General features: G+C 44.5%; 1 protein-coding gene across 1 annotated transcript; it reads right to left on the bottom strand.

Moving 5' to 3' along the window:
- Nucleotides 1–383: 383 nt before the first annotated feature.
- src (v-src avian sarcoma (Schmidt-Ruppin A-2) viral oncogene homolog) lies at nt 384–27,496 on the bottom strand. Its single transcript, XM_030055490.1, has 12 exons — nt 27,054–27,496; nt 11,750–12,011; nt 11,514–11,613; nt 8,328–8,426; nt 7,703–7,806; nt 6,213–6,362; nt 5,807–5,962; nt 4,948–5,127; nt 4,390–4,466; nt 4,103–4,256; nt 3,540–3,671; nt 384–3,355 (listed from the first exon to the last, which is right to left on the bottom strand). Exons 2-12 carry the CDS (start codon nt 12,000–12,002, stop codon nt 3,147–3,149), a joined length of 1,614 nt encoding a protein of 537 aa, XP_029911350.1. The 5' UTR covers nt 12,003–12,011; nt 27,054–27,496; the 3' UTR covers nt 384–3,146.
- Nucleotides 27,497–27,922: the final 426 nt, after the last annotated feature.

Raw genomic sequence — 27,922 nt, 5'->3', positions numbered from 1 at the left:
GTGCCCCAAAATGACTATGAGAGTCCAATAACATCCAGATTTGATTTTGGCAGGCTTGGTCTACCTAATATGTGTGTGTAGGCTTTTTTGTGATCATATCATAGTCAATATTTAATTTGATCTCTTGGTGTCAGTACAGGAGTCCTGTCGTATACGGGCGCATACAGATCTGTTCTTTTTTTCTGCTAATTGTACGGTGACCTTCTAATATTGATCATGAATCATCATATTTCGCTGTGTCATGTGGCACTAGGTGTGTGAGAGGATTTAGCAAACACGTCGCAAAAATGAAAGTAAAATATAAGCGTTTTCACCAGAGAGGATGACCTTTGATCAGTCCTCTGACACACCGTACAAACAAACTCCAGATCTGGGATGTAGAATATGGTTTGCAATATACAAGTTTTATTCAAACATTTTCCTTTGAATTTTATCAATATTCAGTAGGATTTAAACAAAGAATTATTCATCTGAAAAGTCTTTGATTTCCATTGAATGCAGTAGAAAAGATTATATAGGAATATCACAGATTTAAAAAATATCTGCATAGACTGAGGAAGGAGACCCAAAGACCCCACAGGAAACATGACCTTGGTTTGTAAGCAAGGCTGCATACAAAAAAAAAGAGAAAAAGAGAAAGGTTGACCTTTATCATTGCACCTTTTCCATGATCTCGTACATAGACGATCACTGACACATGTCACTAAAATAGGGGAACAATGCCAGACAACCTGAATATGCCCTAATGTCATTTCCATTCATCATGACGTAACCCATGCCCACTGGACAAAGTAGACGCTACACAGATATCCCTCTTACACATCTTCTGAATGGGATTATAATCTCACTCCATCAGTAGTGGTTTATGAAATCCAAGATAGAGAAGCTGGTCGTACCGTAATACAAAGCAAAGAAAAACTCATGCGAGGACAGAGGATAATGGCAGTGGGATACATCATGCTGTACAGCTGTATACAAGTGTTTGGATGTTGAAATGAATGCCAGCTGATTAACTGCCCATTTACCGGCCTCTGAAGCAGCACCAAAATCATTGTGAAGATTTTCAGCATGTAAACATTTGCAGTTTAGATTTCAACATGGAGAAAGAACAGGTAGATGATCAGTATCTAGTGTGAGAGGACTATTTTTTTTTTTCTCTTTCTCTAACAGTGGACAGCAGACACACAACTAGTTCTAGATAAGTAGTTCCTCATGCCAGTTGTGTCAGTCATTTTGTAAATGTGCAGCCAGGCTAAGTTTCACAGAAATACGTGCACAACATACTTGTAATGTGAGAGTGTTGCTATAGTATATATTTATATCAGCTGCTTATTCATCCTGTAACTATAGAAGGTACCGTGAGTGACAAAGAGGATGGCAAAAATGATGCTGAAAGCAAAATAAACCAGCAGGATATTTCAAAAGGAATAAATTATAAAGATGATATATACAATATATTAGCATTAAGAATATTTACAATTAATTTCCAGAATGCCAAATTCATTTTCCTACACATATTTGGGAAAGGCTTCTCGGTCTGCCCCCTACAGGCTGGAGGGGGGTATAACTCTATTTAGCACAGTATCACTATCCATTGCCCATTTAACATGTAGACTGAGAAGAAAATCTTAATACCTCCAGTGTAAGTTTGCACTCAAAGATGCACTAATGACGGACACACCAAAAGAGAAATCTCCTTCACATCTATGAAGGCTGACACTGAAAAGTGACATGAGAGAAAATTCTTATGATTTTAATCTGAATGCTTGGAAAAAAAAAAAAAAAAAAATCAACACCTATAAACCATGATGGTGAGTCATGGCTGCGTGGGTGCAGGATCTGAAAACAGTGGATTATCCTTTGAGTTGAACTGCAGGGCTTCCTCCCCTTGCCTTACCGAACTCAAACTTCATTGTAAGAAAAGTTCATAGTAGTAAAAATACACTTTTACACAGTAGAAGAGAGTACAAAAGAGATTTCATTGGCACAAGAACAAAAAAACTTGCAGCAGAATTCTAGTCTTCTCCATCCTGAGAGGAGCATTAGTGATCAGTAGCCATTTCTTTTCTTTTCTTTCTTTCTTTTTTTTTTTTTTTTAGAAAAGTGACAAATAGAAAACATTAGATACAGAAAAAGATTCCATCCTTTCTTTTTTCTCTTCTTTGTGTGTTGTACTGCCCATTGGTCACAGCAGTACAATGATTTGTTTGCTAGTGAGACTATACACGCCATGGCTACCTGTGTCAGTCGCATCCAAAATCTCACAGCAGCCGGGAAACTAACCTCAACGATGCAGAGGCATGAATGGTTATGAAGGAAATGAAAAAATGTCTGTTTGAAAATATTCCAGTTGATCCAGGTCTGATATAATACAATTAATCAAAAATCTAAGATCCATAATATCCTGGCAAATAAAGTCCCAAGGTAACCAAACAGTTGCTTCTCAAGTAGCCAATTTGTGGAAATTGTAAGACAGAGTCTGACCAAATGGGTTTCAGTGAGGATCCCAAAAGAAAGTGTCCCAAAAACGGATGTCCTGAATTGACACTTTCAGCAGGACATTGCTCATGCCCAATGATCTTCCCCGAGACTCCCTTGTTTCACCCATAGGCAATCTGTCCTATGGCTCAGAGCCAGCCACAGTGTTGAACCTAACTACAAGATTAGTCACATGGATTAACACACGGAAGGAATGCATGGGTGATGTGACATTTGTGTCAGGAGGACGCTTTACAAACAAAAGCAGGCAAACCTGCTTTGCAGTACAGATCCTTGATAAAAACCTTTGACAAGAAAACAAAGTACCATATGATGACCTAAAAAATAATATATTAGTCCTTTCCTTTGAAAATAGTGTTTAAGAGCTGACATGTTGGTGTGTATAATGACACAAACCAGAAAAAGAGGCAGATGCTGAATGTTGTCGATTGGTCTGATGTCCCGTTAGCGTTCCAAGATGAGGTGAGAGTCCTTGATTGTATCCAGGATCCTGTTGGCTCTCAGCCCAGTTATACATGCGCACTCGCACGCATACGTTTCCACACACCCCAAAGCAGATGCATGCTCAGTATCACATGCAACATGCACACACGCACGCACACACACACACACACACACACACACACACACACACATACTCGGCCCAATTACAGGTTCTCTCCTGGCTGGTACTGGGGCTCTGTGGAGGTGAAGTAATCCTCCAAGAAGCCCTGCAGGTACTCAAAGGTGGGCCTCTCTTCGGGCTCTTTCCTCCAGCAGGTCAGCATCAACTCGTGGAGGGACTCGGGGCACTCCGCTGGGCACGGCATCCTGTAGCCACGCTCCACCTGGTCCAGCACCTCCCGGTTCACCATACCTGGAAGGAGGAACAGAGAAATGGTATAGTTTCCTCATGTTAGAAATACATAATCACTGGCTGAGATTTACACTTCTTAATGGCCGGGACAGGGAGAAATCTTTATGTCACTGAATTGGTGGAGAATGAGTAATCCTCTAAGCTGAAGCAGGAGCATAAAACACATTGCAGATTGTATTCTTGCCTGGATAGGGCACTCGGCCTTTGGTGGCCAATTCAGTCAACAGGACCCCAAATGACCAGACGTCAGACTTGATGGTGAAGCGGCCATAGAGAGCAGCCTCAGGAGCCGTCCACTTGATAGGAAATTTGGCTCCTGCAATGAGGCATAAGTATTGGAAAGAAAAAAAACAAAGTTATTTTTAACACAAGCTGAGAGAAAAATGTCACTTTAAACCCCTTCTAGACAATTTTACCTGATTTATTATAAATTTTAGTACATGAAAACTTGGCTCTAAACTATTCTGCTGTTTCCAAATGGTCAGCAAAAAATGTTACGCCAAAAATACATTTAGTCTCCATGGTTACCCTATTGCCAGTTGTCACTTCCAATTGCTTTCATTTTATTGTTTACATTAGTTAAAAAAAAAAGCCTGCAGCCGAACCCCGTCCCATTTCTGGATGGCCAGGGCTGGCAAGCATGTACAGATGTCAGTGCAACCAGGGGACTTCTAGTAACCACCAGTGGCAGATTGCAGTGTGATGAACAAACACTAGAAGCTACCTAGCGCCCTCCTGTGGTCTTACCCTGCCTGGCAGTGTATTCGTTGTCCTCAATAAGGCGAGCCAGGCCAAAATCAGCCACTTTGCACACCAGGTTGTCTCCCACCAGGATGTTAGCAGCTCTCAGGTCTCTGTGCACATAATTCATCCTCTCCACATAAGCCATCCCTGAAGCAATCTGAGGGAGAGACAAACATTCATGACTGTCTGTATCGGAGGCAGACACTCCAGTCATCTGAGGGAGAATGGCGAAGTACTGGTGAATTTGATTTCATTTGCATCAGATGTGGCAGGAGATAATTTGTGCTGACCTGTGACGCCATGTCCACCAGCTGAGGGAGGCGGAGCATCTTACCCATGTCCCCTTTCAGGAAATCCAATAAGCTACCTGTTAATGAGAATGTTAATATGATCATGTTAGAGTTGTAACATTTGAGCTTTCATTACACATTTAAACAGTTTAAATGAGAGATATAAGAATGTTTTCCTCTGTACACTTACAATGATATTTAAGGCTTGTGATTAAGTGGTTCATGTTATTGCATTTTCAAAAGGCAGTTCTGGAGTAACTCCAGCAAGTCAGCAGCTTTTGAAGCATTTATACCCGAAAGCCTCAAGTCAGCAGGCTTCGCTCAACTGAATTAAAGGATCTGGAGTTGTCTACCAGCAAGTGTACAACACTGTGAGGACTTGGTCTAAAAATGCATTCAAAAAATAATCTTTTAACTAAATTACATGCATTTGCAAAATACTATGAAGAACATTACTCAACCTGAGTCATAATATGAAAGCAAAATCATGAATAATGTCGTTTTTAAGTTTGTACATTTATATGTTTATTTATTTAAGTGTGGGGAGTCCATGCTGACCTTGTCCCATGTACTCAGTGACGATGTAGATCGGCTCTTCAGATACCACAGCGTAGAGCTGAACCAGCTTTTCATGTCTCAGCTTCTTCATGACCTGGGCTTCCTGCAGGAAGGCCTCAGGAGACATGGTGCCAGGCTTCAGAGTCTTGATCGCCACCCGTGTTGTACCGTTCCATGTTCCTGGATAGGAATCATAACAATATCCACAAATGCAACTTTGACTCTGATTATGCATACAGACAGTGTCAAACAAAATAAATAAATCTGTAAATACGTCCTCTGTTATTTCTAAATACAGTATTTACCTGTCCTGTCCCACATAAGAACATATAGAAGGCAACTGATATCAAAGTGAATGGTGTCTCCCCTATGTGGGTGTAGTGTTGGCCACATCTACAGTGCTGCTGTGTGTGAAGAACTACAAGGTGAGTGAATAAAAGCATCACAGCAGTATGAAAATTGCATATAGATTTTTCTCTGACCCTGCTGCACTTCTTATGTTTAAGAATTGGCTGTGCATCCTCACTAGAAACATGAAATACTGTACTTCTTAAATGGGGGGAACTGTCTCGGTTATCAGCTATAACAACATCATCAGTGAAACAAGGTATTCTTAAAAATCTTTAATTTCAGGGATAATTCAAAAGAACATATTAAAACAAACATTTCTTTGTCATTTTTGCCAGAAGAGTGCCTCAGAACTTCTTTCATCAAGCTCCTACTCTGAACCTAAGTGTAACTTCAACAAATGCCCTCACTGAAAGAAGTACTGCAGATCCGCTTTCTATCCTTTCTTTTTTTGAACAACCAATTGGAGATCCAAGGTTTCTGCAGGGAATCAACTACAATTACAACTCACCCATCCAGACCTCTCCGAAGCAGCCCTGTCCCAGTTTGAGGTCAAGACGGAGGGACTCTCTGGGGATCTCCCAGGCATCCCTGGCCAAGCCCTGTGTCTGAGGCTTCAGGACGGGACACACCTCTGTCAGACTGTGACACAGTCCATCAGCATGCTCTGAGGGAAGGGTCACAGGAGAGGAATTATGGTTAAGACTGAGTCTTGGCTCTTACTCCAATAAATTCATGTGGAATCAAAGTGGAATTCACGAGTCTTGTGGTAGTATAGAGTCCATGACAAACTGTGTGATTAATTATGTTAACAAGTAAAGATGTGAGTGTCCCTGTTCATTTGTGTAATTATGGGTGACTAGAGGTAGGAGGGGATGTGAAAAGAAAGAGTTGAACTTTATTTGGTGTGAACTCACTGCGATAGTGACTGACGAGCTGCTGCAGGTTGCTGAACTGCGTGCGTGATGTGATGTAGAAGCCACCGCTGTCCAGCTTCCTGATCTTGTAGTGTTTCACGTTCAGCCCTTTGGTGTTGTCATAGTCCAGTACGGACAGGCAGTAGGCACCTGGCAAGAATAACAGCAGCTGTGATAACCTGGAGAAATTCACTACTGTGAATAACAGTTCTAAAAAGTCTCAGAAAAAACTGCTCATCTTCCTTTTGTTGTTACATTTCACAAATTTTACTGAAACTAAACTGTAAACTAGGTTGAGCAACTTATCTGTCGGCATGGAAAAAAATGTATAGGGAAAAACTAGCAGTGTGGGGTAGAGACAATGAACCCATTATGCCACCAGGGGGCAGCATCAGTCAAGTGAAAAGTGGGGCTGACAGTCTCAGAGCACCCTAAGGCGATGCCTCCTCCTTCTCTCAGTGTTTGAACAGGGTGATATGGCCCGTGGTTGTACAGTCCTCAGCCCTGGCTTCACACTGACCTACTTCTGTCTGGCTCACTCACCAAAAACCTCCCCACTGCTCCGACTCACCCAACTACTCCCTCCCTTTGCAACAACCCCTAAACCACCTCACTCTTCTGCTTTCCCCGACTCCCTAGTTCCCACCTCACTACCTCCCCACCCTGTCTCTTTCTTCCATCCTACAGACCTCATGCATATACACTCAGCATGCATGCGCCGTTGTATTACGTATCAAGAATCCTGTACAGTATATTTATATACAAATGATAAGACACACAGAGCCGAGGGGACCCGCAGGGACTGTGCAGCAGCAGCAGAAGCAGCAGCACAGCAGCTGTCTATCAGAAGCATCTCCAGACAGAGTCCCACAGGCATCAGATCCAACCTTTTCCCATCTGCCGTGATTCGTCGCTGCTCTGTGCCCACGCTGCCACACAACTGGCACAGACCGCAGCGGGGCACACGGTGAACAGCAGCATATCATGTCTAACTAACCTGTTTTCTGCTCTTTTTAGAATGTCATACTCAAAATGTCCACAGCCTTTGTTAATGTTAAGAGTAAATAGCAGACAATTTAACAAGTTTGGAAAACATCACATATTGGGAACAATGCTCATCGATGACTGTGGCCTTCTTGTACTCGGATTCATATTAAAGGGGCAATAAGTAAGAATTTCACATTGTCCAACGTGACAATAACATATCTGTGTGGTGTTGGTAAGGTTTTTGATCAACACCAATGACTCGCCAGGTGCTTAAATTTCTTTATTTTAACTCACGTGCCAAACCCTGAGAACCTGTCCAACTGAAACCAGTTAGCCTGCTCACTCTACTGTGAAAAACGGATTTTTATGTGTGCCAATTTCCTTGTTTTCTGATAGAAGCTACACTTTTCATTTTTCTTTTGAAAATAATACCGTTACCAAAAAAGAGATGTAGAACTGAGTTTTGACTTTGAGTGATTCGAATGGGGAGGGAAAACACGCACCTTTGGTGGTTTCACTCTCTCTCACCAGGAAAGTCCCCCTCCTGTTCTCCAAACTCAGCAGCAGCCTTTCTGAGTCGCGGCGTGTGATCTTGCCAAAGTACCACCTGAAGACACCAAGAGATGACACACGGGACACAGGGAGGTGGTTGGTAAAGGGGAAAGGTTCACGTGGGTGAAAGAGAAGGAAGAAGAAAGGAAGCAGGAGTAAGATTGCAGCTTGCGGTTTCTGAAAGTGAGGTGATTGAAAAATGCTTGGCTTTGCATGCCTCGTTCCAGAAGGTACAACAACCACTTACCTGGACTCCATAGTCAGTCTGAGATGACTGGTGGAGCATGAGACAAAGGTGAGAAATGGATTTGTTATAAAAGGTTAGTTTGAGTACTATCCTGTGCAATCAACCCTGTTAGCATGTAAAGATCACAAGCAAATGCCCTAAAAGGAGTATAATAAAGCGCCAAAGGGACTACAGTCACTGACGTATACATGCTTGCGGCCATACTGACATAAAGACTGAAATTAATGTGCTAAAGAGTCAGACATTTGACTGCAAATTCTTCCACAGGCTTCGATGAAAGGAACAGATACAAGAGACAGAGTGAGAATAAAAAGAACGGAGGGATTTACTCTTCTGCCTGGATGGAGTCAGATGGAGCCACATAATTGCTGGGGATGTAGCCGCTCTCTCCAGTGGTCAGGGAGCGCGCCAGCCACCAGTCCCCTTCTCTGTACAGATGAAAAGAAAACACACAGCTTCACAGATGCTCTTCACAGATCCAAAAGACTCATAAAACACGCTATGAATTATAAGCCTGTGTTTATCAAGTGTCTCGGAGTAGGAATCAACTAATGCTGATCTCATATCCTCCTTTGCATTTTTGGCTGTAACCACTAAAATGACTGAGGGCATGTGGTGAGTAACTGCACACTTGATAAATGCAGGCTCAGGTATTTCAGGGGGACTCACATGACTAAAAATGGCAGTTTTATTCTATGGGTTTGGTGCAGCTGGTAGGACCTCAGGTTTGAATGTTCAAAAAAAAATTTGAAAGTTATCTAATGATAAACAAACATGCATTCATGGGTGTGCAAGAAAAACTCCATCTTGAGAAGTCATTTAGCCTCATAGTCAGTGTTAAAATCTTCAATTTTCTTGACACTAGAGGGCTGATCCGCCTTATTTCAACATATTTACAATTGCTCCCAGAAAACATTCCTGGAACTGCGCTGGAAACAAGTGGGGTTATCTCATCTCGCTGGCATTTTTCCGTCTTGTTTTAAGGAAAACAAGATTTTTAACACTGCACATGAGGCCAAGCGACACATCGAGATGGAGATTTTTGCAGCGTATGATAGCAGGGAGCGATGGCACCTGTACGCTACAGTTCATCAGGGGCGAGTTGCCCTCCGCTTTACAGCACTGGATTCACTTGTGGAGAGTCTGAAGTGGAACTGATGTTTGTTTGCAGAACACTTGTTGGCTTAAATTGACTTGAGATGATTATAGTGCTGCAAGGCTTTGGACCAACTTCCCTTAATTACTGAGGGAGCATGGACAGAGTTACGTGGTTTTGTGCCTTTTCTAGCGGAGCGGTGTTAAGGCGAACAAACATATATGCGTCGGGTGGCACGAACAAATTTACATACGCACAACCACAGTGTATTCACATAGCATTCCAGAGTAGCTTCAACAAACCTGCAGTTCACCTTCCTCCTACAAACAAATGTGATGGTGTGTGATGGAGAAACAGGCAGAGGAGAAGAGAGATCAGAAGGAAATGGTGAAAAGGGAAGGGCTTGAATATACAGAGGCAGCAGCAAGCCAGTCGAGTACACAGTACAGAGCAGAATATGACAAGAGACACTCATAAACTCCCAGCCCCTGACAGTAAACCCACAACTGGCTAGGCAGAGGCAACAATCTTAATTACTTTCCCAGAAACCTATAGCGTATATGCTAAAGCTATGAAGCAAATACTAAAATATTTAAATCATTACATAACTTAGAGAGAAGGGAGGCACAATAATGAGGCGAAGTGGGGATATTAAAAGAAAGACAAAGGGGTGTAAAGGGCCCGATATTATCATAACAAAAGCCAATCATACCACTGTGTGTTATTATATTATGCATGGTGCAGTAATCAGCCAGCTAAGGCAAAGATGAGCGATTTGACTTGGGGTGATCCACTAAGATGAGTCCGAGTAATCTCAGAAGTGGCTCATAGAATCTGGGCGTGTTTGACCCAATAATGATCCAGGTCTCTGGCTTGAGGGCCAGATGCAGCGATAATCCACTATTGTCCTCAGCTCATGGCTTCTAGGTCAGCAGTTTGTTAGCAGGCCGACAACACTGGGGGTTCACCGCTAAAATATATGGTTGACTGCACCTCTATTGATTCCTACAGCAAGCCCCGATTTCGAAAACAAGCGCCCTTAAACAGGTTAGGGTTGGATTATGAGGGGTTTTCTTTTCTTTTTTCTTTTTCTTTTTTTTTTTTTTTACCCTCCTCACACTTCACTTGGACTACTTTTCAGAAATTTTTAGGTAGCAAGAAAAGAGTTGCGCGTCGGTGGAGTGAGCCGTGAGGTATACCCAGGCCCGAGAAGCTGTGCTTTTGTGAATGGGCAGCAGAGGAAGGGAAAATTGAACAGAAACTTGTCAGTACACACACATACAAAAAAAAAAAACAGGCCCTGCTGAGGGGAGCCCGTAACTATGGTTACAGGAGCTTTCAGAGAGACGACAGTGACATGCATTTTGGGTTGCAGAACAGCCAGTCAGATAACAAAGCAGTGACTAGGGATGAAACGGTGACCGGTTTCACAGTGGTAAAACTCCCGACGGCGAGTATTCCCGTTTCAACTTTTCATTATCATTAAAACTCTTTTTTGATCACTGCGCATTGAAAAACTCAATGTAAATACTCTCCAGCATCAACCAAAGTTAACAACAGTCTCCCAGACAGCAGCAATACGCCTTTGCAGCGTCTAGTCTGCCTCAAAGTTCATCAGAAGAAGAAGTGACAGCACATTTGAGATGGCTTTCATATGTGTACATGAGGCACTGGTTATGTTATAATTTTAATGTTTATGCAAACTAAAAGTGCACAGTGCTGCTACTTTTATATGTGGTTTTCAATATAAAGCTTGGTGACATGATTTCATTGTGTATATCAGGGTTTTTTGAAGATTTTCGGCACATTTTAACAATATTGCGATAACTGTGACAATTATACTGTATACTGTAATCATGATATGGAATTTTCACACTGTTTCATCTCTAGCAGTGTCCCAGGCAGACCTGTAGACTACGTGTGTGTGTGTCTGCTATACAGTATTATACTGATATTGCAATATGAGACTAGATATTATTTCATGTTTTGGATATCGTAATATGATATGGCATAAGACTTGTCCTCTTCTAGTTTTAAAGTCTGCATTACAGTAAAGGGAGGAAATTTTCTTATTAAACTGTTATTTTATCTGCCCTGCTTGATTATCATATCCACATTACTAATGACTGTTAATCCAAAATCTTTTGTGTGAAAACATTGCAGTGTTGTCACAATATTGAAATTGAGGTATCCAGTCAAAAATAATGTGATATTTGATTTTGTCCATTTGGTCGCCCAGCCCTATATGTGAGTGTGTGGTTTCCCCTTGTCAACACCTGTTTATATGAGGATGTTCTTGGATGATTCCTGAGTGTGTGTGTGTGTGTGTGTGTGTGTGAGTGTGAGACAGAAAGCCTGACAAGAGGACAGAGAGAGCTTGATAAAGAGAAGGTGTGATTGTTTGCTATATTTTCCTTACGTGTTGTTGACGATCTGCAGGCGTTCGCCCTTCCTAAAAGACAGATCGGAGGCCGTTCGAGACTCATAATCATATAATGCCACAAAGGTTGTCACGCCCCCTGTTGGAAGAAAAGGTTTGCCTATTACCAAAAACTGCACCATACGACATACAAGATGTGCACAGGACAGAGAGTTACACATTAAACTACTAAATCTAAAAATCAGGTCAAATACTAGGGCAGTGAACTGGGCTACCTGCTAGTGTGCTTCTGTTCGGGGAGGTGACACTGTTATTGTCCACGCCTCCGAACAGGGCCAGCTCTGCGTTATTGGCCATGGACTGATTGGTCCGGAGGCCTCCATCGACAGTAGGACTCCGATTGGGTGTTAAAGACTGCTGAGTGGAATTGAGGTGGTGGCCGCCGGCTCCTCCTCCAGAGCTGAGGTTGCCATCGAGGCTGCGGGTTCGCTGGCCTACATCCTTGGGCTTACTCTTGGATCCCCCCATGGCTGAGGCCTGTAGCACAGATTAAAAAAAAAAAAAAAAAAAAGACCCGTGAGACAAATCGGAGTTGAACTTAGAGAACATTTCTGAATCTTTAGTCAAACGGAGTTGCTTTCCTTACATCATCCTCTTAGAATGGCAACACATTCTTGAGCAAAAATTCCTTCGACTGACACACAAGGCCAGATGCAGAAACCAGAGACAGATGGGAGACCACAGCTCTAAACCCACCGAGACTCCGTGTCATGTAGACCACATAAACCAATACTTCCCTACGGATGGTTGAGCAGCTGCCGCGCCTCAGTTTCAGCAGAGGCACGAGATCCACTTCCCCCCACTGCCACCAGCAGTGTGCACAAACACAGGCATGTCACACATGCCCACATGCACATGTGCATGCTCTTACACAGATGCACACACAGAAACACACTACTGCATTAAGAAGAAATGGACCTCCTGAGCCCTAGCTTTGAGGTGTGAGTGAGTGCTTTTTTTGGACTTTACACACATTGATCTTTTAAATGACTCTGGATTAATAAAGATTAAAGAAAAAAAAAAAACGTGAGCTATCTCATACCCACTTCATCCATCCATCACTTTACTCAGTTAAGTGCTGTCTAACTGCTGGAATTATACTTGTAATAATCTTTGATCTTTGCAGCTATGGGCAACTCATCCATCTACATGCTGCCACTGGGCCAGCCCAGAATGCAACTCCAATACAGCTTTTTATATGTTGCAGACTCAAACTATGACATAATAATCAAAATAAAGAAGACATAGAGAAGTGTCAATGAAAGAGGGCCAAAGGGATTGAAGAGGAACTAGTGATGACTAAGAGACTATCAATAGCTGAACATCTAGCAGTGTTCAGTAACGGATAAAACGAAGACACCAAGACCAGCTGAAAGTAAACACAAAGTCTCAAGGAGGGTTTTGGGTTGTTGTGGCTGTTCTTTATCTCTCCTCATTTCTCAGGCCTCCCCCGCCCACTCAGACACGTGAAGTATCTCAGGCCTGTGTAATCACAGCTTAGTGCAGGGAAATCATTACACTAAGCCAGGGATAATTTAGGGACTCAAGCCCCTGCATCATCTGATATAGCCATAGGGGGCTTGCTAGGAAATACCAAGTTACAGAAAACACTAAATTGCGCTGGGTCAGAGTTGTAGCACATACAGCCTGAGGCTGGGAAGCCCCAGTGTTGACACATGAGTGACATGTCCACTCTGTCTGAGGGCCAGAATGCATGTTATCAGCGTCGCGTTCACAGTATCACATGCCCTGCCTGTTGCCATTTTAAAAGACCATGGATCCTTTTTTGGAGCCAGTCATTGCATGAGGCCAGTCTCGTTCACAAGCAATGTGTCTGACACCAGACAAGCGACAAGCTACGCTGCAGACTGGGCAAACTGGCAGCCAAGGAGAGTGATGCAGTGGCATATGGTGGAAAACGTATCGTACAAAGAGAAGCACAAATCATTCACCATGTTAAGGAAATTAGCAAGAGCTGTCACTGGTTCTTGTCAGTCAGATAGGAGAGGCTCCTCAGCGCCCTCCCCCCCACACACACCCCACCCCACCCAGAGGCAATAGGGAAGACAGGGGGCTTACTGTGTGATTTCAGACAGCTTAGGAGATTCCTATGGATTTATATGCACAGCAGCCGAGTGTGGCAGCTCGTCTTAGGGAGAGCAGTGGTGCAGTTTCAAAATAATAATAAAAAGGCCAGAGAGAAAGAAACCCACTTTACAATACAGAGACAAGGGAGGATAGGGGAAGCGGACAGAGTAATAGCATGGGGTGCCATTTCTGCTAAGCATCCTAAATGGGTGTGATTAGTGGGGGAGACTGGGGGAGAGAGAGCAAGCCACGAGGGGTCAATGGAGACGGTCGATATCTCCCCTAGGGGCATGTCTGCAGAAAGGGGTCGCGTCACATTAACTGTAACAGCGTGCATAGGTTAACACACACACACATGCACATAAAACGGCAGACACAAAGCTGACTGGTGGAACAGTGCGTGGGTCTTTGTGTCTTTTATGCTCTCCCGCAGCAGACTGGCTGCATGGTTAATAAGTCTTTTCAGGCAGAGCACACGGGAGACACTTCCTCTCTCTCATCTCAATTCCTCAGTCATGTAAAGCTTTCCCTGTTCCACACAATTGGCACTTTCACGTAAGGAGATGTGACCTCAAGCAGATACCTCAGACGGTGTTTTTATATAACATATTATGCAGACAAACCTTTCTTCAGTAGCAGCGAATTATGCTGACACAATGTGTTTGTGGTGTTCAACAGCAGTTGTGTATATAACATATCATAAGACATAATAAATCAATAATGGAGTGGAGAAAAGAAAGATGAGTCATTTTAGGATCTTACAGGGAACAGCATTTGGTTCCTTTGACAAAGAGTGGCCTGAAAATGCACTGAAAACTCCCAGAGAGGCAGGGCTGAGTAAACATGAAACAGAGCATTAAGGAAAGTCTGGGCCTTTTCTTCACACTCAGCTTGAAACAAAGGCGTCTTTTGTCAGCTCACAGCAGGAAGCATGCACAAGATAGAGAGGTGGCCTGTGGCTTGCCGACTGCCAGACCATAGCGTGTTTTATGCTCTCACAGTCGCTTGGAAATATGAAAATAAAGGAAGCTGAACACTGTCATGTTTAGCAGGGGGGTAGCAGGGTCCGCGTCTGCATATGCACGAGTATTCCGGTGTGGGATCACCCAGGGATGTCTGGCTAGCTGTATCCACTGATAGCAAGAGCCTGATTTGGGTTTAATAGGCCTGAGGTACAGTAACCAATGAGCGAAAATCCCTCGGGCAAGGCAGAAAGTGGGGGGCATTTGCTTAATTATGCACAAGATCTGGCAACGAATTCCAAATCCCCCAAGTCTCATGGGCTTTGGTTGAATGAGAATAGTCTTTTAACATTGCTGCCGGGGTTGTTGTTGTTTTTTTCACTGAACTTTGCATTCTCTGCTTTGCTTGCTTTCCTCACTGCTTGTGAAAGAAAAACAAGGATAATCTCTGAATAGTATCCACAGACTCAAACAATAGAGCGATGTGGTGCCATTAATGTATTACCAGGCTTTGTAAAGACCAGGCAATTCAATAACTTTGTAATGAATTCCCCTAACATGCCCTGTTTCGGTCTTTTCATCTTTTGGGTAAGATCAAGCAGCCGTAATGAGCATCGAAACAGAGCGGGCCTGATTCTGATGTTCTGCATGGAGGCTCAATAAGAGCAAATTTCACACATGGAAAGTGAAACAAACCCAGAGAAATGCGACTAAGAGAGATGGACTGCTATGTGAAGAGGCAGGACTGGACTTGCACGTTGATCTGACAGCACCAGTAGGCCCCGTGCCCCCACCTCGGGGTGCTTGTTGCCATTGATCTTATATGAGGACTAGGCATGTTCTGACAATCTACCTTTACCAGAGGACCAGACACTTTCAAGCTTCTGGCAACAGGTTAAAGGTCACACATTTAACTTTTGCTATAACACTATCATTACAACAATTACTCTGTTGTATTAACACACTGTAATTTTGTAATTACCCCGGAATAACAAGTGCCTGCTTAAAAAACAGACCATTCATTTCTGTCTGTTCACCTACAATGTGATGATGGTTCACTGAGGGCAAGGAAGAGGGGATTAGCATTTTTCCTTTGACGCCAACTGACCTGTTTTCCGCACTAAGCTGAAATACCAACCGGATAACGCATGGCCACTAATGTAAAAGAAAGAAATGGCACAGCCACTCCGGGTTAATAAATCTCTAAGTAAGATGAAATGATCCTGACTGTGGTCACTGTGCTGGAAGTCTGCAGCGCACTACAGCAGAGACAAACTGACATTTAGTCCCTGCAGGCCCTCTCTGCGAGTCCTCTTCCCTCCAGCTGACATCAGTACCAGAACAACAGGTGCCAGACTGCTGGGAGATAGCATCCTGTTTTTATTGCATTTGCATAAGCAGACATCAAACGTTTAAAACGACGCATGTGTGCGTGCGCGTGTGCGTGTTTGTGTATGTACGTCACACGGGCCGGCACGAGAGTTCAAGGAGGCCAAGTGGATGGATGGACACGGCTGCACACATAACGTTAAAAGTTAAAATCAGGGCAAGACAGACCTTTTTGCATGTGCACCTGGGAGGAACCAGATGTGCTAAAAATGTTTTCTTACGTCTGGAGAATACGATTTGTAGGCCAGGACATTTCCAAAATACCTCATTTATAATGATATTTTGTCACACTTTTTACCTTTTTTTGAAAAATTGCAGCTACTGCAATTTGAAACTGCACTTGATCGCACTGCAATTTCAATAACATTTCAATTGAGCCCGAATGTGCACTGCTGTTAATTTGTGACAAGCAACATAAGCTGTAATCCCCAAAGGTTAAACAGCAAAGGCAGCTGCATGGACCAGGTATCTCTGGCTCGATCGATTACATCACACGACCTGTCTGTGCTTCTGTCTGTCTGTCAGCTGTGGCTATCTGAGCCAGAGATATAACGAACAAAGAAAACATGCAGGGGGACATTCACTGTATGACAGGAGTGATAGTGGCTTATGGCTGTCTGATAACGTGCTGACAAATTGCACTCTTGTTGTTTTTTTTAGCCCTGCTCCCAACAAGGAAAACATGCAAGCAGCAAGTGATCCCAAAGAATCAGAAACCAGGCACAAAGTTGCCATGCACGCACGGGCGCACAAGCCAGCGTGGGCACATGCACGTGTGTGTCTGCGCCTGCATATAGTGCATGTGTGCGTATTTGTGTGCATGTGATCTTCATGTCAGCCTGGTGGATGTATTCCTTCATCTTAATGCTCTCTATGTAATTACTACGGGGAAAAGTGGGGAGGCTTTGGCTCGTGCGTCACCAGCCACCAATCGTAGCATAATCCAGCCCTGCTTGTTCTGCCCAGATTATCAACATCTATTCCCTAATCATGTTCGCCAAACGCTGTCATGACATTCCATCTGGGGCCTGCAAACAGCACTACTGAAACGAGACAGGCTATACCGGTCGAACCGCTACTCGTAGCTGCTATTCCTTCAAGCACATCTCTCATCCTGTCTCAACAAATCCATCTGCTGTGGGAAAACAGCACTAAACTGCAGGTAGAGAATCTCCGCCGACAGCACCCGGTTACTTCGACACAGGGTTTGGTGAAGTAACTTTAGCAGTGCAGATCCTGATACCGAGTCAGGTGGTCTGGCTACTGGCGACTTAACAAAGGTCAGTTACAGTTGGGACGTGCTCTTGTTTCTCTTCTCCCTCCACAAACAAGAACAGAGGAAATGGCTGCTGTTTACACACCCCTACCTCTGTAGCATGCCATATCCATCCACACTTCCCATTTAGTCACCCATTGAGTCAATCATTACAAAGGAGGTGCAAAGCATCAGTGCAGAGGGCATGTCATAAACTCAAGCACTGGGCACTTCACCTCTTTTGTGATGTGCACAGGCCCCACCAGCGCAGCGATTATAAAAAAAAAAACAGAGAGAGCCACTCTGAGTCAGAGAGCTCCTCCGTGTTTGGAGGTTCGAAGGTAAACAGACGCCCCCGGTGGTGGGACGTTGCTGAGTCCAGGATAAAGTGTGTGTACCGACCCCCCCCCCCCCCCCCCCCCCCCCCCCCCCCCCCCCCGTGCTCCTGTCACGGGGAGACACAGGGACGGGAGGTGCTGGAGTCAATATTTACCGCTGCACACAGACACAGGCCGGCCGTTGCTATGGAGGCGATTCCAAGCATTCCACAAAGCAACAAAACTGCACAGATGCAGGCTCGTTGCAGGCTGACTTTCTGGCCGAAAACACCGAGAGAATGCTGCGCGCTTATCTGATGGAGAAAAACGCGAGATCAGAGGAGGTTCCGTCTCTCTGAGTTATGTGGGATGTCTGTCACTTCCTGAAAGCCTTTTCAGAGAGAAAGAGACAGACAGAGAGTGGGAGAGAGAGACAGACTGCGATCACCTGGGGAAATTCTTTCCATCTTGATGTTTTTGGTTGTACCACAGGAGATTCCCATAAAAAAAAAAAAAAAAAAACATAGTGTTTACCCATTTCCCTGCCTCTGAGGAGCCTGCAGTGATTTGGCTTTTATAATAGGATCACAGGCTGTGAGCCCTTATCCCTTTCACTGTGGGTCTGTGTGTGTGTGTGTCTTTCTCACCACTGGTATTTCTGTTAAAACTCAACCGATGCGCTGATCACCTTTTGTTTTGCCAAACAGCACAGCTAACTCGGCCACAAGACGAGGTGACATCTCTGACCTCAATTAGACCGCAAAGCTGAGCTGCAGTCAATCTTAAACCCTCAAGTTTTTTTTTCTTTTTCTGTTTTTTTTTTTTTTTCTCTACAACTTCCAAACAACAAACACTGCTGGCACCCACCACAGATTCATGGATTTTCTGTTATCCCCTGTTCCTAATCTGAGTATGACACACATGAAATTATTTTGGGATTGAGGCTCAGCAAGAAAATATCTGGGCCATTTTAGATGAGGTGATCTGCAGGCTTTTCCTAAGGGAGGCAGGGAAGGGAGAGATCTACTGAAACATGCCTATTAAGAGAATGGCATCAAACGTGGACTTCACAGAAGCTGTAAAGATCCCTGCTTTGCTGCAACCCATTTAACCCAGGTCACCTCACTTCCCTTTTGATTCCTCTGTTTTCCATTCATCCCCAGCAGGCTACTCCCTCTTTCCATCTTTCTTCTCCTCCTTTAGCTTAACCGGCTCCACCCACCCACACCGTCCCTTGCATTATCTCACAGCGCACACTCACGGCAACACTTAAACCCAACACTTCCCAGTTCCACGGGCGGCGCTGTGATTAAAAATGGAGAAGCAGGAGCCACGTCATTGTGGGGTGCATCATAACATATCATAGAAAAATTCCCCAGTTGCACTGAAAGGAACAAGAGAGAGAGAGAGAGAGAGAGAGAGAGAGAGAGAGAGAGAGAGAAAGAGAAAGAGAGAGAGAGTCCAGAGCTCAGCTGAATCCAGCCAAGCCTATATAAAGCAACTCATACATAGTAAGAGCCTCATTGTGAATCTACACACTGGCTTCTCTGTGCACTCGAGTCCCGTGTTGGATACAAGCATTTTTTCCGTGCAACAGTAACATCACAGTGTGACAATAGCTGGTGTACTGGATCAATCTCTCTCCTCTGGTGCCACATTTATCCATCCTGGCCTAAGACGAGGCTTAGGCCAGCCACATGCAACATTTTCTTCAACATCATATATTATATTATGTACACAGTATATGTAGAAACAGGAGTGATCTTACTGAAAGCTTGAACTAACCTTCCTAGACTGGGTGTGACACCCATGGCTTAGAGGAGACAGACAGAGGGCATTATGGTAACTTCCTCCAGTTAGCTCATCAGGTTTGTTGCAAAACAGCACCAAAAAAAATACCATTCGATTATGCAATAGTTGTCAATACACAGTATAAACCCAGCGCCGGTGAATGGCAGCACAGTCTGTTGTGTTTAAGAAGAGGCAAAAGCGCAAAAACACAGCAGACTGTGAGTGAAACAAACTTGGTCGAACAGCATGCCTCACTTTATGGCCCAGGGACTCTCAGTTTGCTCCCATGTCATTTGGGATGAAAAAAGAAGACACGCATCCAACCGCAGCCATCTCTCCTTCTGGAAAAAAAAAAAAAAACCCTACTGAGGCATCCGCGGCCTCCGCAGTACCGTGACTGCCGTGAAAGGACCTCTGGGTGTTCGCTGCATTGTGCTGATAGTGAGAGAAGCCCCGTATTGTTCCTCGGTGGTATATTAAAGCCTAAGAATAGACAGGGCTGGTTTACTACTGTATCGCTTCAATGTGCTCCGCTACAACGCTGGCACACTACAGCCTGCTCTCACACGCGTCCCTGACATTGGCCCTCTATCCTTCTCTCTCTCCCCCCCGTCTCACCCTCTGTGCCACTGCTCCATGCTCTCATCTAAATATGGTCATTATGTGAACTGAGACTGATGATCTGTGGTCATGTGTTCAAACAAGAAGCAAAGAAGAGAGAGAGGGGAGAGAGGGAGAGAGAGAGGGGAGAGGGTGGGAGGGGAGAGAAGGAGAAGAAAAAGCTAATCCTCAAGGGGTTTAGCTCTCTTTTTCTCCACTTCTTACTCCCTCATACTCAATCTACCCCCCCCCACATCCCCCACCTCACCCTTTTTCCCTTTCTTTCTCCAATCCTTGCAGGAGATTTCCAGAGAGAAATGGTGAAAAATAAAGGATTTCAATTCCTCTAGCGACCAGGGATGTGTCAGCAATGTGTCACATGACGTGAGGAACATCCTCTTTCCCTGCTACACAAATGTTACCAAACTGGTGGCCTACCTCAAAAAAAAAAAAAAAAAAGCATTCCCTGTATCCACTAAACCTGCTGTGAGGAATATTTGACACCAGAAAATGAAAGGGTCCAAACAGCTAGGCTGGTAGCGCTGCATGACTTAAAGATAATAGAGACACTGCGTTTGATAAGCACTTAAGAGAGCATCTGTGGGCCTGCGATGTAAGCCTGTGGTGCCGTACCTTACCATTCAAACACACAGCAGCTACAGTCAGCTGCAGTGAACTCGAAACACTGATAGCTGGTCCTTAAATTCACCCCTTCTCATCCCATTTCAAAGAGATCGCATTTGATCTGCTCAAGCCCACAGAGACTCCGGAGTGCCTCATGCGTCAATAACCTAGGGCTTTCGCCATTTAACTTCTGATCTACACAGCCAGGCAGAGAAATCCCTGCAGCTCTGATATCTGAGGCCTAACTGAAGGGAAACATACATAAAGAGAAAAAAAAAAAACAGCTCAGCAAGGCAAATAAAATATAAAATGCCAGATCAGATCATGGTGACACTGAACATAAAAATGCAAATATGAGTAAGTCTGCTTCATCGAGGTATGACACAGAGCCAGGTGTGTATGGCTGTGAATGTGTTTGTGTGCGTCTGTGAGTGTGTGTGTGTGTGCCGTGGCATTCCCAGGTTTGTTGCAGCAGTGTGACTGAGCCCAGTCATGGTTGAGGAATGCGGAGTGGAGGACAAGGCGAGTTCCAACTCCTCTCCCTCTCACACAGCCCACAGGAGGAATGCGCGGGGAGCAGGTAGAGACACCGTCCATCCGGGATGTTCAGACGCACAGGGGCGCCCCGAGCCACGCATGCCACCCCGGAACATTCCCAACGTATCTCACCGTCAGGGGAAGGGAATGCAGCGACAAACAGCCATGTTTCACACCAAGAGAGAAAGAAGAAAGGGAAAAAGGGATTCAAGGTTGCGAGCACGTTTTATCCGCTGCGGGTGTTTCGCTCTGCCAAGAAAAAGCACTAAGCCAGATTGCATTTATTGTCAACATAAACTGTAAACAAAATGGAAGCTCAGAGTACCATATGCTGCTGTTGCTTGTCAAGTGATACTAGCACTTGAGCTGCTTGTCTGGATCACAAAGGCAAATATCTGCATTATTCTTCAGGAATGCAGAAAAATATACTCAATGACGGAGGTGGCCTTAACTCGTGAAGCAGAATATCGAAGGTCTGAAAAGAAATGCAGCTCTTACGAAAATTATGAGGCAGAGGAACAGCACAGTGTGCTGCTCTGCAGAGGCACTAGTATGTAAACCATGCTGTATCAACACGGCTATGGCTGCTTTGGCTGAATTCAAACTGAAAACCAGCAAAGTGCAGAAAGGTCCTGTTTTGGGGGGGGAATTACAGGCCGTGGAGTACAGTTTCTATTCATATCCAGAGGGCGATCGGCTAAACCCTAACAGCTTGTGACAGATAATGGAGCACAGCACTTCCTTGGAGACAGACAAATCAGAGCAACAAAAGAAGAAACAACCGGCGGGGTCCTCCATTAAATTTTAAAGCGTGTGCCCATGTCACGCATCATCATTAAACATAACAGCTCCCTGCCATGGCATTTCCATAACAGATTGAAGGGCGAGGCCCCCCAACACTGGAGTGATTTCCTCCATCGCCTCTGAAACCACCCCTTTGTTCACCAGGCCCTCATTTCAATATTCAAATGCACCTTGCCGGGGCAGCGAAGCAGCGAGCGGGGAAGCTGTCTGCTAGGCAAGCAGCGGGGAGGCCTGGCACTGTCATAATAAGTGGGTACATACCCACCCGCCCATCCCACCCCCTCGGTGTTCACCTGTTGTTTTCTAACTGTTTCACTGCAAATTCCTCAGTGCTTTGAGACGGCAGCGGGAAGAACTTGGCATCTTCAAACGGAGTTCAAATAATACTCCAGCAGGAAGGTTGAAGTGAACACATTTGGAAAAGGAGACAGCTCCATCTAAATAAATAGCTTACAATATTTTAAAGGGAATTAAGATCATTTACATCTTCTATCAGTCTCTATGGGCAGCCATAGAATCAGCCAGGGCCATTATGGTGGCCTGTAATTGCACCTACAAGAAAGTTACAGACTAGAAAATATAAGCAGAGATGCAACAGAAATGTCTGGTGAGGAGGTAAAAAATTGCAAATTACAAACACTGTTCTGTCATTTGAGTTTTTGGTTTGAAAACAAAATAGCATCAACCTCTGTCACTGGGCAGCTGAAAATGCAAGCTGGTGTGCATGTGTGCGTGCATGTGGGAACTGTGGGGCTTGGGAGTGTCTGAAAATTGCAAAATATATTATGAAATGTTTTGTGTAGTAACTATAGGGTCTGCCTCTGGCTTCAGTACCTCATATGCCTCCAGAGAATTTATCCACATCCTTGTGAACCAAAAGTAAGGCACATTTTATTGAGAGAGTTCCAGACAAATATATTTCTGTTATTTGGTTTCACTCGGATTATGTCTGGGCAGGAGGCTGTGTCTGACAGGGTCAATCGGTTCTGCTAATACAGGCTCTACATAAAACTCCCATGTCAACATACTTTAGTGATTTCCAGAGGAGGGACAACCTCACGTTTTAGACAGAGCAAAGCCCGAAAGCTGGCCCGGGCAGTGGCTGAGAGGCAGGAGAGTGCGCTCTTCCCAGCATCTCATCATCCTGATCGGGCTTGCACAGCTGCGCCTGCACAAAGACACACACAGAGGCATCTTTCTGAATGCCGAAGATGCTTTTCCTGTCACCAGAAACGTGCTGGGAGGACTTGTGCAGAGCGGGGAGAATAAGGGTGTGAGAGCGATAGCCTTTCCACAACGACAACAGTGGAGGGATTGAGTGGAGATGCACGGCCTGTGTTACCCTGGCCCGTTCCCAGAGCAGAGGGACAGGAAGTGGCTGGGGATCCTGGGAGGATACAAACCCTCCCCTGTTTGTCTCTATCAAACCACTATCAGATACTCCATTCAAATGGCCAGAAACCACCACAGGCCCCTCTGATAGAGAACTGGAGGGAGACTGATAAGTCAGGGCACTGCAGTCCCGCGTCCTTATTATCATTCAACTGCTAAGGTTTTAATGGGTGCAATGGACAGCTTTGTGATTTCATGTTTGCATACTGTGTTTCAGCTTGTCTGCTGCGGTCACTGAATGAGGTAGCAATACACGAAGAAATGGTTACAAGGTAAAAAAAAAAAAATACATGGAAGTAAAACCCACAAACTTGATCCTAGCAGTGGCAGCACTGTCTTCATCGACTAAGAGAAAGGATATGTGAAAGTACATAATCGCCTCACACATCCTCACTACTGACAAACAAAAGTGGGCCACTCACAAACAAAGCCTTGAGTGAGAGATATACTATAGATAGAGGGAGAGATAGAGTGAGGAAAAAGAGAGAGAGAGAGGGAGAGAGAGAGAGAGAGAGAGAGAGAGAGAGAGAGAGAGAGAGAGAGAACAGGTGGCACTGGCATTCCCCTGCTCAACCAAATGCCCTTGAACATAGCTGGGCACTAATTAGCACCAAAACTGGGCCAGAGCGACAGAAGTTTAGTGTTTGCCACATGAAAAATTCAATGAGCTTCGTCAGTGGGAGCCTGTCACAAATTTCACGCAACCCCCACCACCCCCCCACCCACCCCCAGCCTCCCTTCCTCAATCTATACTATGCCTCTCCCTCCCTCTTTTTGGAGTAAATGGTACATCTCACTGCCAAATTAGAAAGGGGCTGATGCTGGCACCAGACAAGTGTTTTGTTTGCTAAGTGCTGCAAAGCCAATAGGGAATACTATGTTGTTTCAACAAAACAGAGGCACGCTAGCACAGTAGTCATCCGTGGAGCCCCAGACTCATATACAGTTTCCATCCTGCCATTCATGAGCCGTCTTTATTTCTGTTCCTCTGGTAAATGAATCAGTTCCTCATCTCATAAACTGCTATAATTTGTCCTCAGTACTGCCAATTGATCCTCATCTGACCTGAAAAAAGTGAAACACTCAGTGGGTGATCTTTTTAAAATGCCAGCTACAGTCGGAGCTTCTGTTTTCATTCAGCTTCTCAGGCTGCTTTGGTGCAGCCAAAATGGTCCGCCCAAGAAAAAAAAGTGGTAATAATAAAAACAATACAGGGGCAAAAACACACGTTGTGATCAAAATTCTTGGCCGGGATGCTTGAGAAATAGTCACTCTGCAGAGCACCTCTACAAGGGCTGCCTTCCATCTTTTTGATTGCGTGCACAAAGGCGATTTTGAAAGTGGAAACAACTCGTCTTAAAGAGGCTGATTCTCCAGGGCCGGATAGCTGTGGAAACAAGCAGTTCATTGATGCCAGGCCCAGTGTATCACCCTGACAGACAGACCACTTCAGTATAAGGGGGAACAAAGGGGCCAGTCCACAGCCACGCTGCCAATTAACAGGAATTTCTGCCTCAAGAGCCACTTTCCAGCAATCTCATTGGAGCTGACATAAACTTCGACGGCTTTCACACTGGAGGGCATTCACAGGATTCCAAGGAGCATTAGGTCCCCTCTGTGAAGCCTGAAATCTGGCAGTTATGAAGTACAATGGACCATCGCGTACCAATTTGAGAAACACTTCTCTCTCACTGGTTGGCTGCATATCCCTGGGCAGAGTGTGTGCTAGTCCCCTGGTGAAGCTGGCAACCTTTGCTACGGCTTTAGAGTAGGTGAACACTTTTAGTTTCTATATTTCAAGAAACACTGCATTCCATTAGAAGCAGTGGCTGTATTAGTTACGAGTGTGAACTGAAGAGGGGAGAGAGAATATAAAAAAGAAAGAAGTAAAAAAAAAAACAGGCGTAATCATCATGCATGCCCTGGGATGTTTACATTCAGCAGAGCTTCATCTCCAGCATCAGTTTGCATGTCATTGGCCCAAAATTGAATTTAAGGATACTGAACCCATGGAATATTGTGTCTTCTTTGTGCTCGCCTGCTGCCAAGCATTATAATTCCTCCAGGAAAAAAAAAATACAAACAAGGTCAAAATCTGTGGAGGATTAGTCTAATGCACTACTGATAATCAAATGTAGTAGTGGTTCTACTGTGTTTTCATTTAAAAATGACTGGTGCATCTCTGAAATAACTTCCAAATTTCAGATTTAAGAGGAGATTACCAAGTCATAACCAAAAGACATGGGAATTCGCTGCCTTTGTTTATACACAATATTTAGGTTTCAGACAGATCACAAAGCTGCAACAACACACTGCCATGGAAGAACAGCGGGTATGTGTGTGTGTGTGTGTGCGTGTGTGTGTGTGTGTGTGTGTGTGTGTGTGTGTGTGTAACCAAAAAACACATTTGAGAACACAAGGGTGGAACAAAGTGTTATATCTGACCTGTTATGATGGTAAATGTGTCACACAGTGACATCTTGCATGCACTGCTAGGCAGATATCTAAGTGTCTCAGAGGGAATGGAGTCTAGACACTGATCTAGGTTCAGTTTTCTGGAGGAGGAGGGACCAAAACAGGCTGGGTTAGTTGATCTAGATCTGCAGTCTGGCTGTCAGTGTCTGTCTGGATTGATAAATGCCAGGAATTGTTGAAAAAAAAATTCTGTCTTCAAGGTGATGGATTTTGGCATATAAATGACAGCAGAGGAGTGGAAAGCAAAATACTTTCAAGTTTATGTATATCTAATGTAGTTTATTATTAGTTACCACCACATTAGAGTCAATAGTTGGCCTTTTGAGTCATGGTGAGTGGGAGAGTACTAATCTTTAGCATATGACAGCAGTTTAAAAGAGTAGGATGAGGCAAAATCTGTGGCAAAAAAGCAGAAATCCAGTCCATAATGCAAACTGTATCACACTCAAAAGCTTTAGATTTAGACATGTAATATTCAGTTCCACTCATCTTCATACTCACTCACACACAAAACAAGAGCAGGAGTACAGTAAGCAGCCCATAAAGAGTGTCACTCCAGGTGTTGATGTTGTTATGACAGCGACTTTGGAGCTGCCAAATGTAAAGTTTCTCGCATGAATGCTTGGAGGATCAGAATAATCCACCCAGGGAGCTATTTTCCCCGAAAAACTGGGATGTGCGTATTAGAAAAAAAGTGCACTTGACAAGAGAGAAGAAAGCGCTACGTGTTCAGAGACGGGCTGGATCCCACATGTATTGTAGACCAGCGACGGTACAGTAGGCAGCCTAAATCAAAGGCTGAGAATAGATTTAATAAGCCCCTACCGCACAGACTAATACATACCTTGGCATATGGTTATAAATCACTGATGTTGGTGCATTAAAAAAGTGGGCAAACTAACAGTATGACGTCCGGTGATCAGCATAGGGAACAAAATCAGTCCACTGTAAACAAAACCACTTATACTCTATTAGGCTCTATCACCTCACAAGCACTTTAATTCATGCGCTCCCATTGTAAAACAATAAATTATCATGTAATCTGCACCGGTTTGACGCAATTTATCGATGTGTGCCATACATTTAACAGATAAACAAGCCACAAAGGAGGCTACAAATAAGGGTAAACTGAGTTACATCGTTGCTATGCTCAGACATTGCCGCATTGTTGGGATCAAACCGTACCTTCATTCATTTTTAATTGGCCAGACCCCTCTGACGGGTCGTCTGTCAAAACAGGGATCGCTATTGAAGTCACTCGCAGCAAAATAACAAGTTTACTCACCCGGACGCGCAGGGTACCGGAGATGTGGCGTTGTCGCTCTTCTGCCGATCAGACAGACGGGTTTCGCATCAAACCATTAAATGAACTGGTTAAAAGGGGCGATACAAGCTCACGGATTCCCAAATGGGCGCTCGGAGCAGCAGCGGAGACAGTCGATGCCAAGCGAGCGAGAGAGTGATGAAGAGGGATCCCATTCAAGTGGAGGGGCGGGCCGGTGCACGGTCATGACGGGGAATGCCTCCGAAGCGGCGCAGCAAACATTTTACACCTAAACGAATCGCCTGGTGAAAGAAAGAAAGAGCAGAAACTTTGTCGAATGACTGGGTGGTGAATAAAGTGTCTAAACGTGGCTTTTCTATCTCATGAGGGCCACGGTGACTCCTGCAGCAGCCTAGTTACGCGAAGGGAAATCTCGACCAAAACATTGGGGTGTGTGCGGCGGTGCTGGTGGGGAAGAGGGATACGGCGAGGGGGCGGTGCCTTCGGAGCTTTGTCGAGCTCTGATTGGTGGGGTTATTTTTGCATAATTGGCCTCTGATTTAGCTGAATGGCGTGTCCTGGAAGCCCCGCCTTATAACAAGGGACTCAGGCCCATATTTGGATCCACGTTATGGATGCGGTTTACGCCAGAGGTAAATACTTCACTCAGACACAAGTCGATAAAGCTGTGCTCGAGTCTGAATTGGGAAATGAAATAGGCCAAGGAGAAGTAAAGTGGATTCAGTAGACCTGAAATTCTTACAAAGTTTATTGACTTAAACAGGGTAGGCTACAGTACAGTCATATGGAAATTGTAAGCACGGTTGTTTATTTGCTGGACTTTCTCCGAGTTGAAGTCAGAATGCCTCAGATAAATTCCAGTTCCGATG

This window comes from Myripristis murdjan, chromosome 7 (genome assembly GCF_902150065.1).
Source record: "Myripristis murdjan chromosome 7, fMyrMur1.1, whole genome shotgun sequence".
Lineage (NCBI taxonomy): Eukaryota > Metazoa > Chordata > Actinopteri > Holocentriformes > Holocentridae > Myripristis > Myripristis murdjan.
Note: the sequence above shows the minus strand (reverse complement) of the source record. Positions and strands in the feature narration are given on the sequence as shown.

What these genes read in the sequence shown, in the direction of transcription:
- src (XM_030055490.1), bottom strand. Translation starts at nt 12,002, where the DNA reads ATGGGGGGATCCAAGAGTAAGCCCAAGGATGTAGGCCAGCGAACCCGC. An exon ending in TGGTGGACATGGCGTCACAG is followed by an intron (nt 4,257 to 4,389) that starts GTCAGCACAAAT and finishes TCTCTCCCTCAG; the next exon opens with ATTGCTTCAGGGATGGCTTA. An exon ending in AGGCCGAGTGCCCTATCCAG is followed by an intron (nt 3,356 to 3,539) that starts GCAAGAATACAA and finishes TCCTCCTTCCAG; the next exon opens with GTATGGTGAACCGGGAGGTG.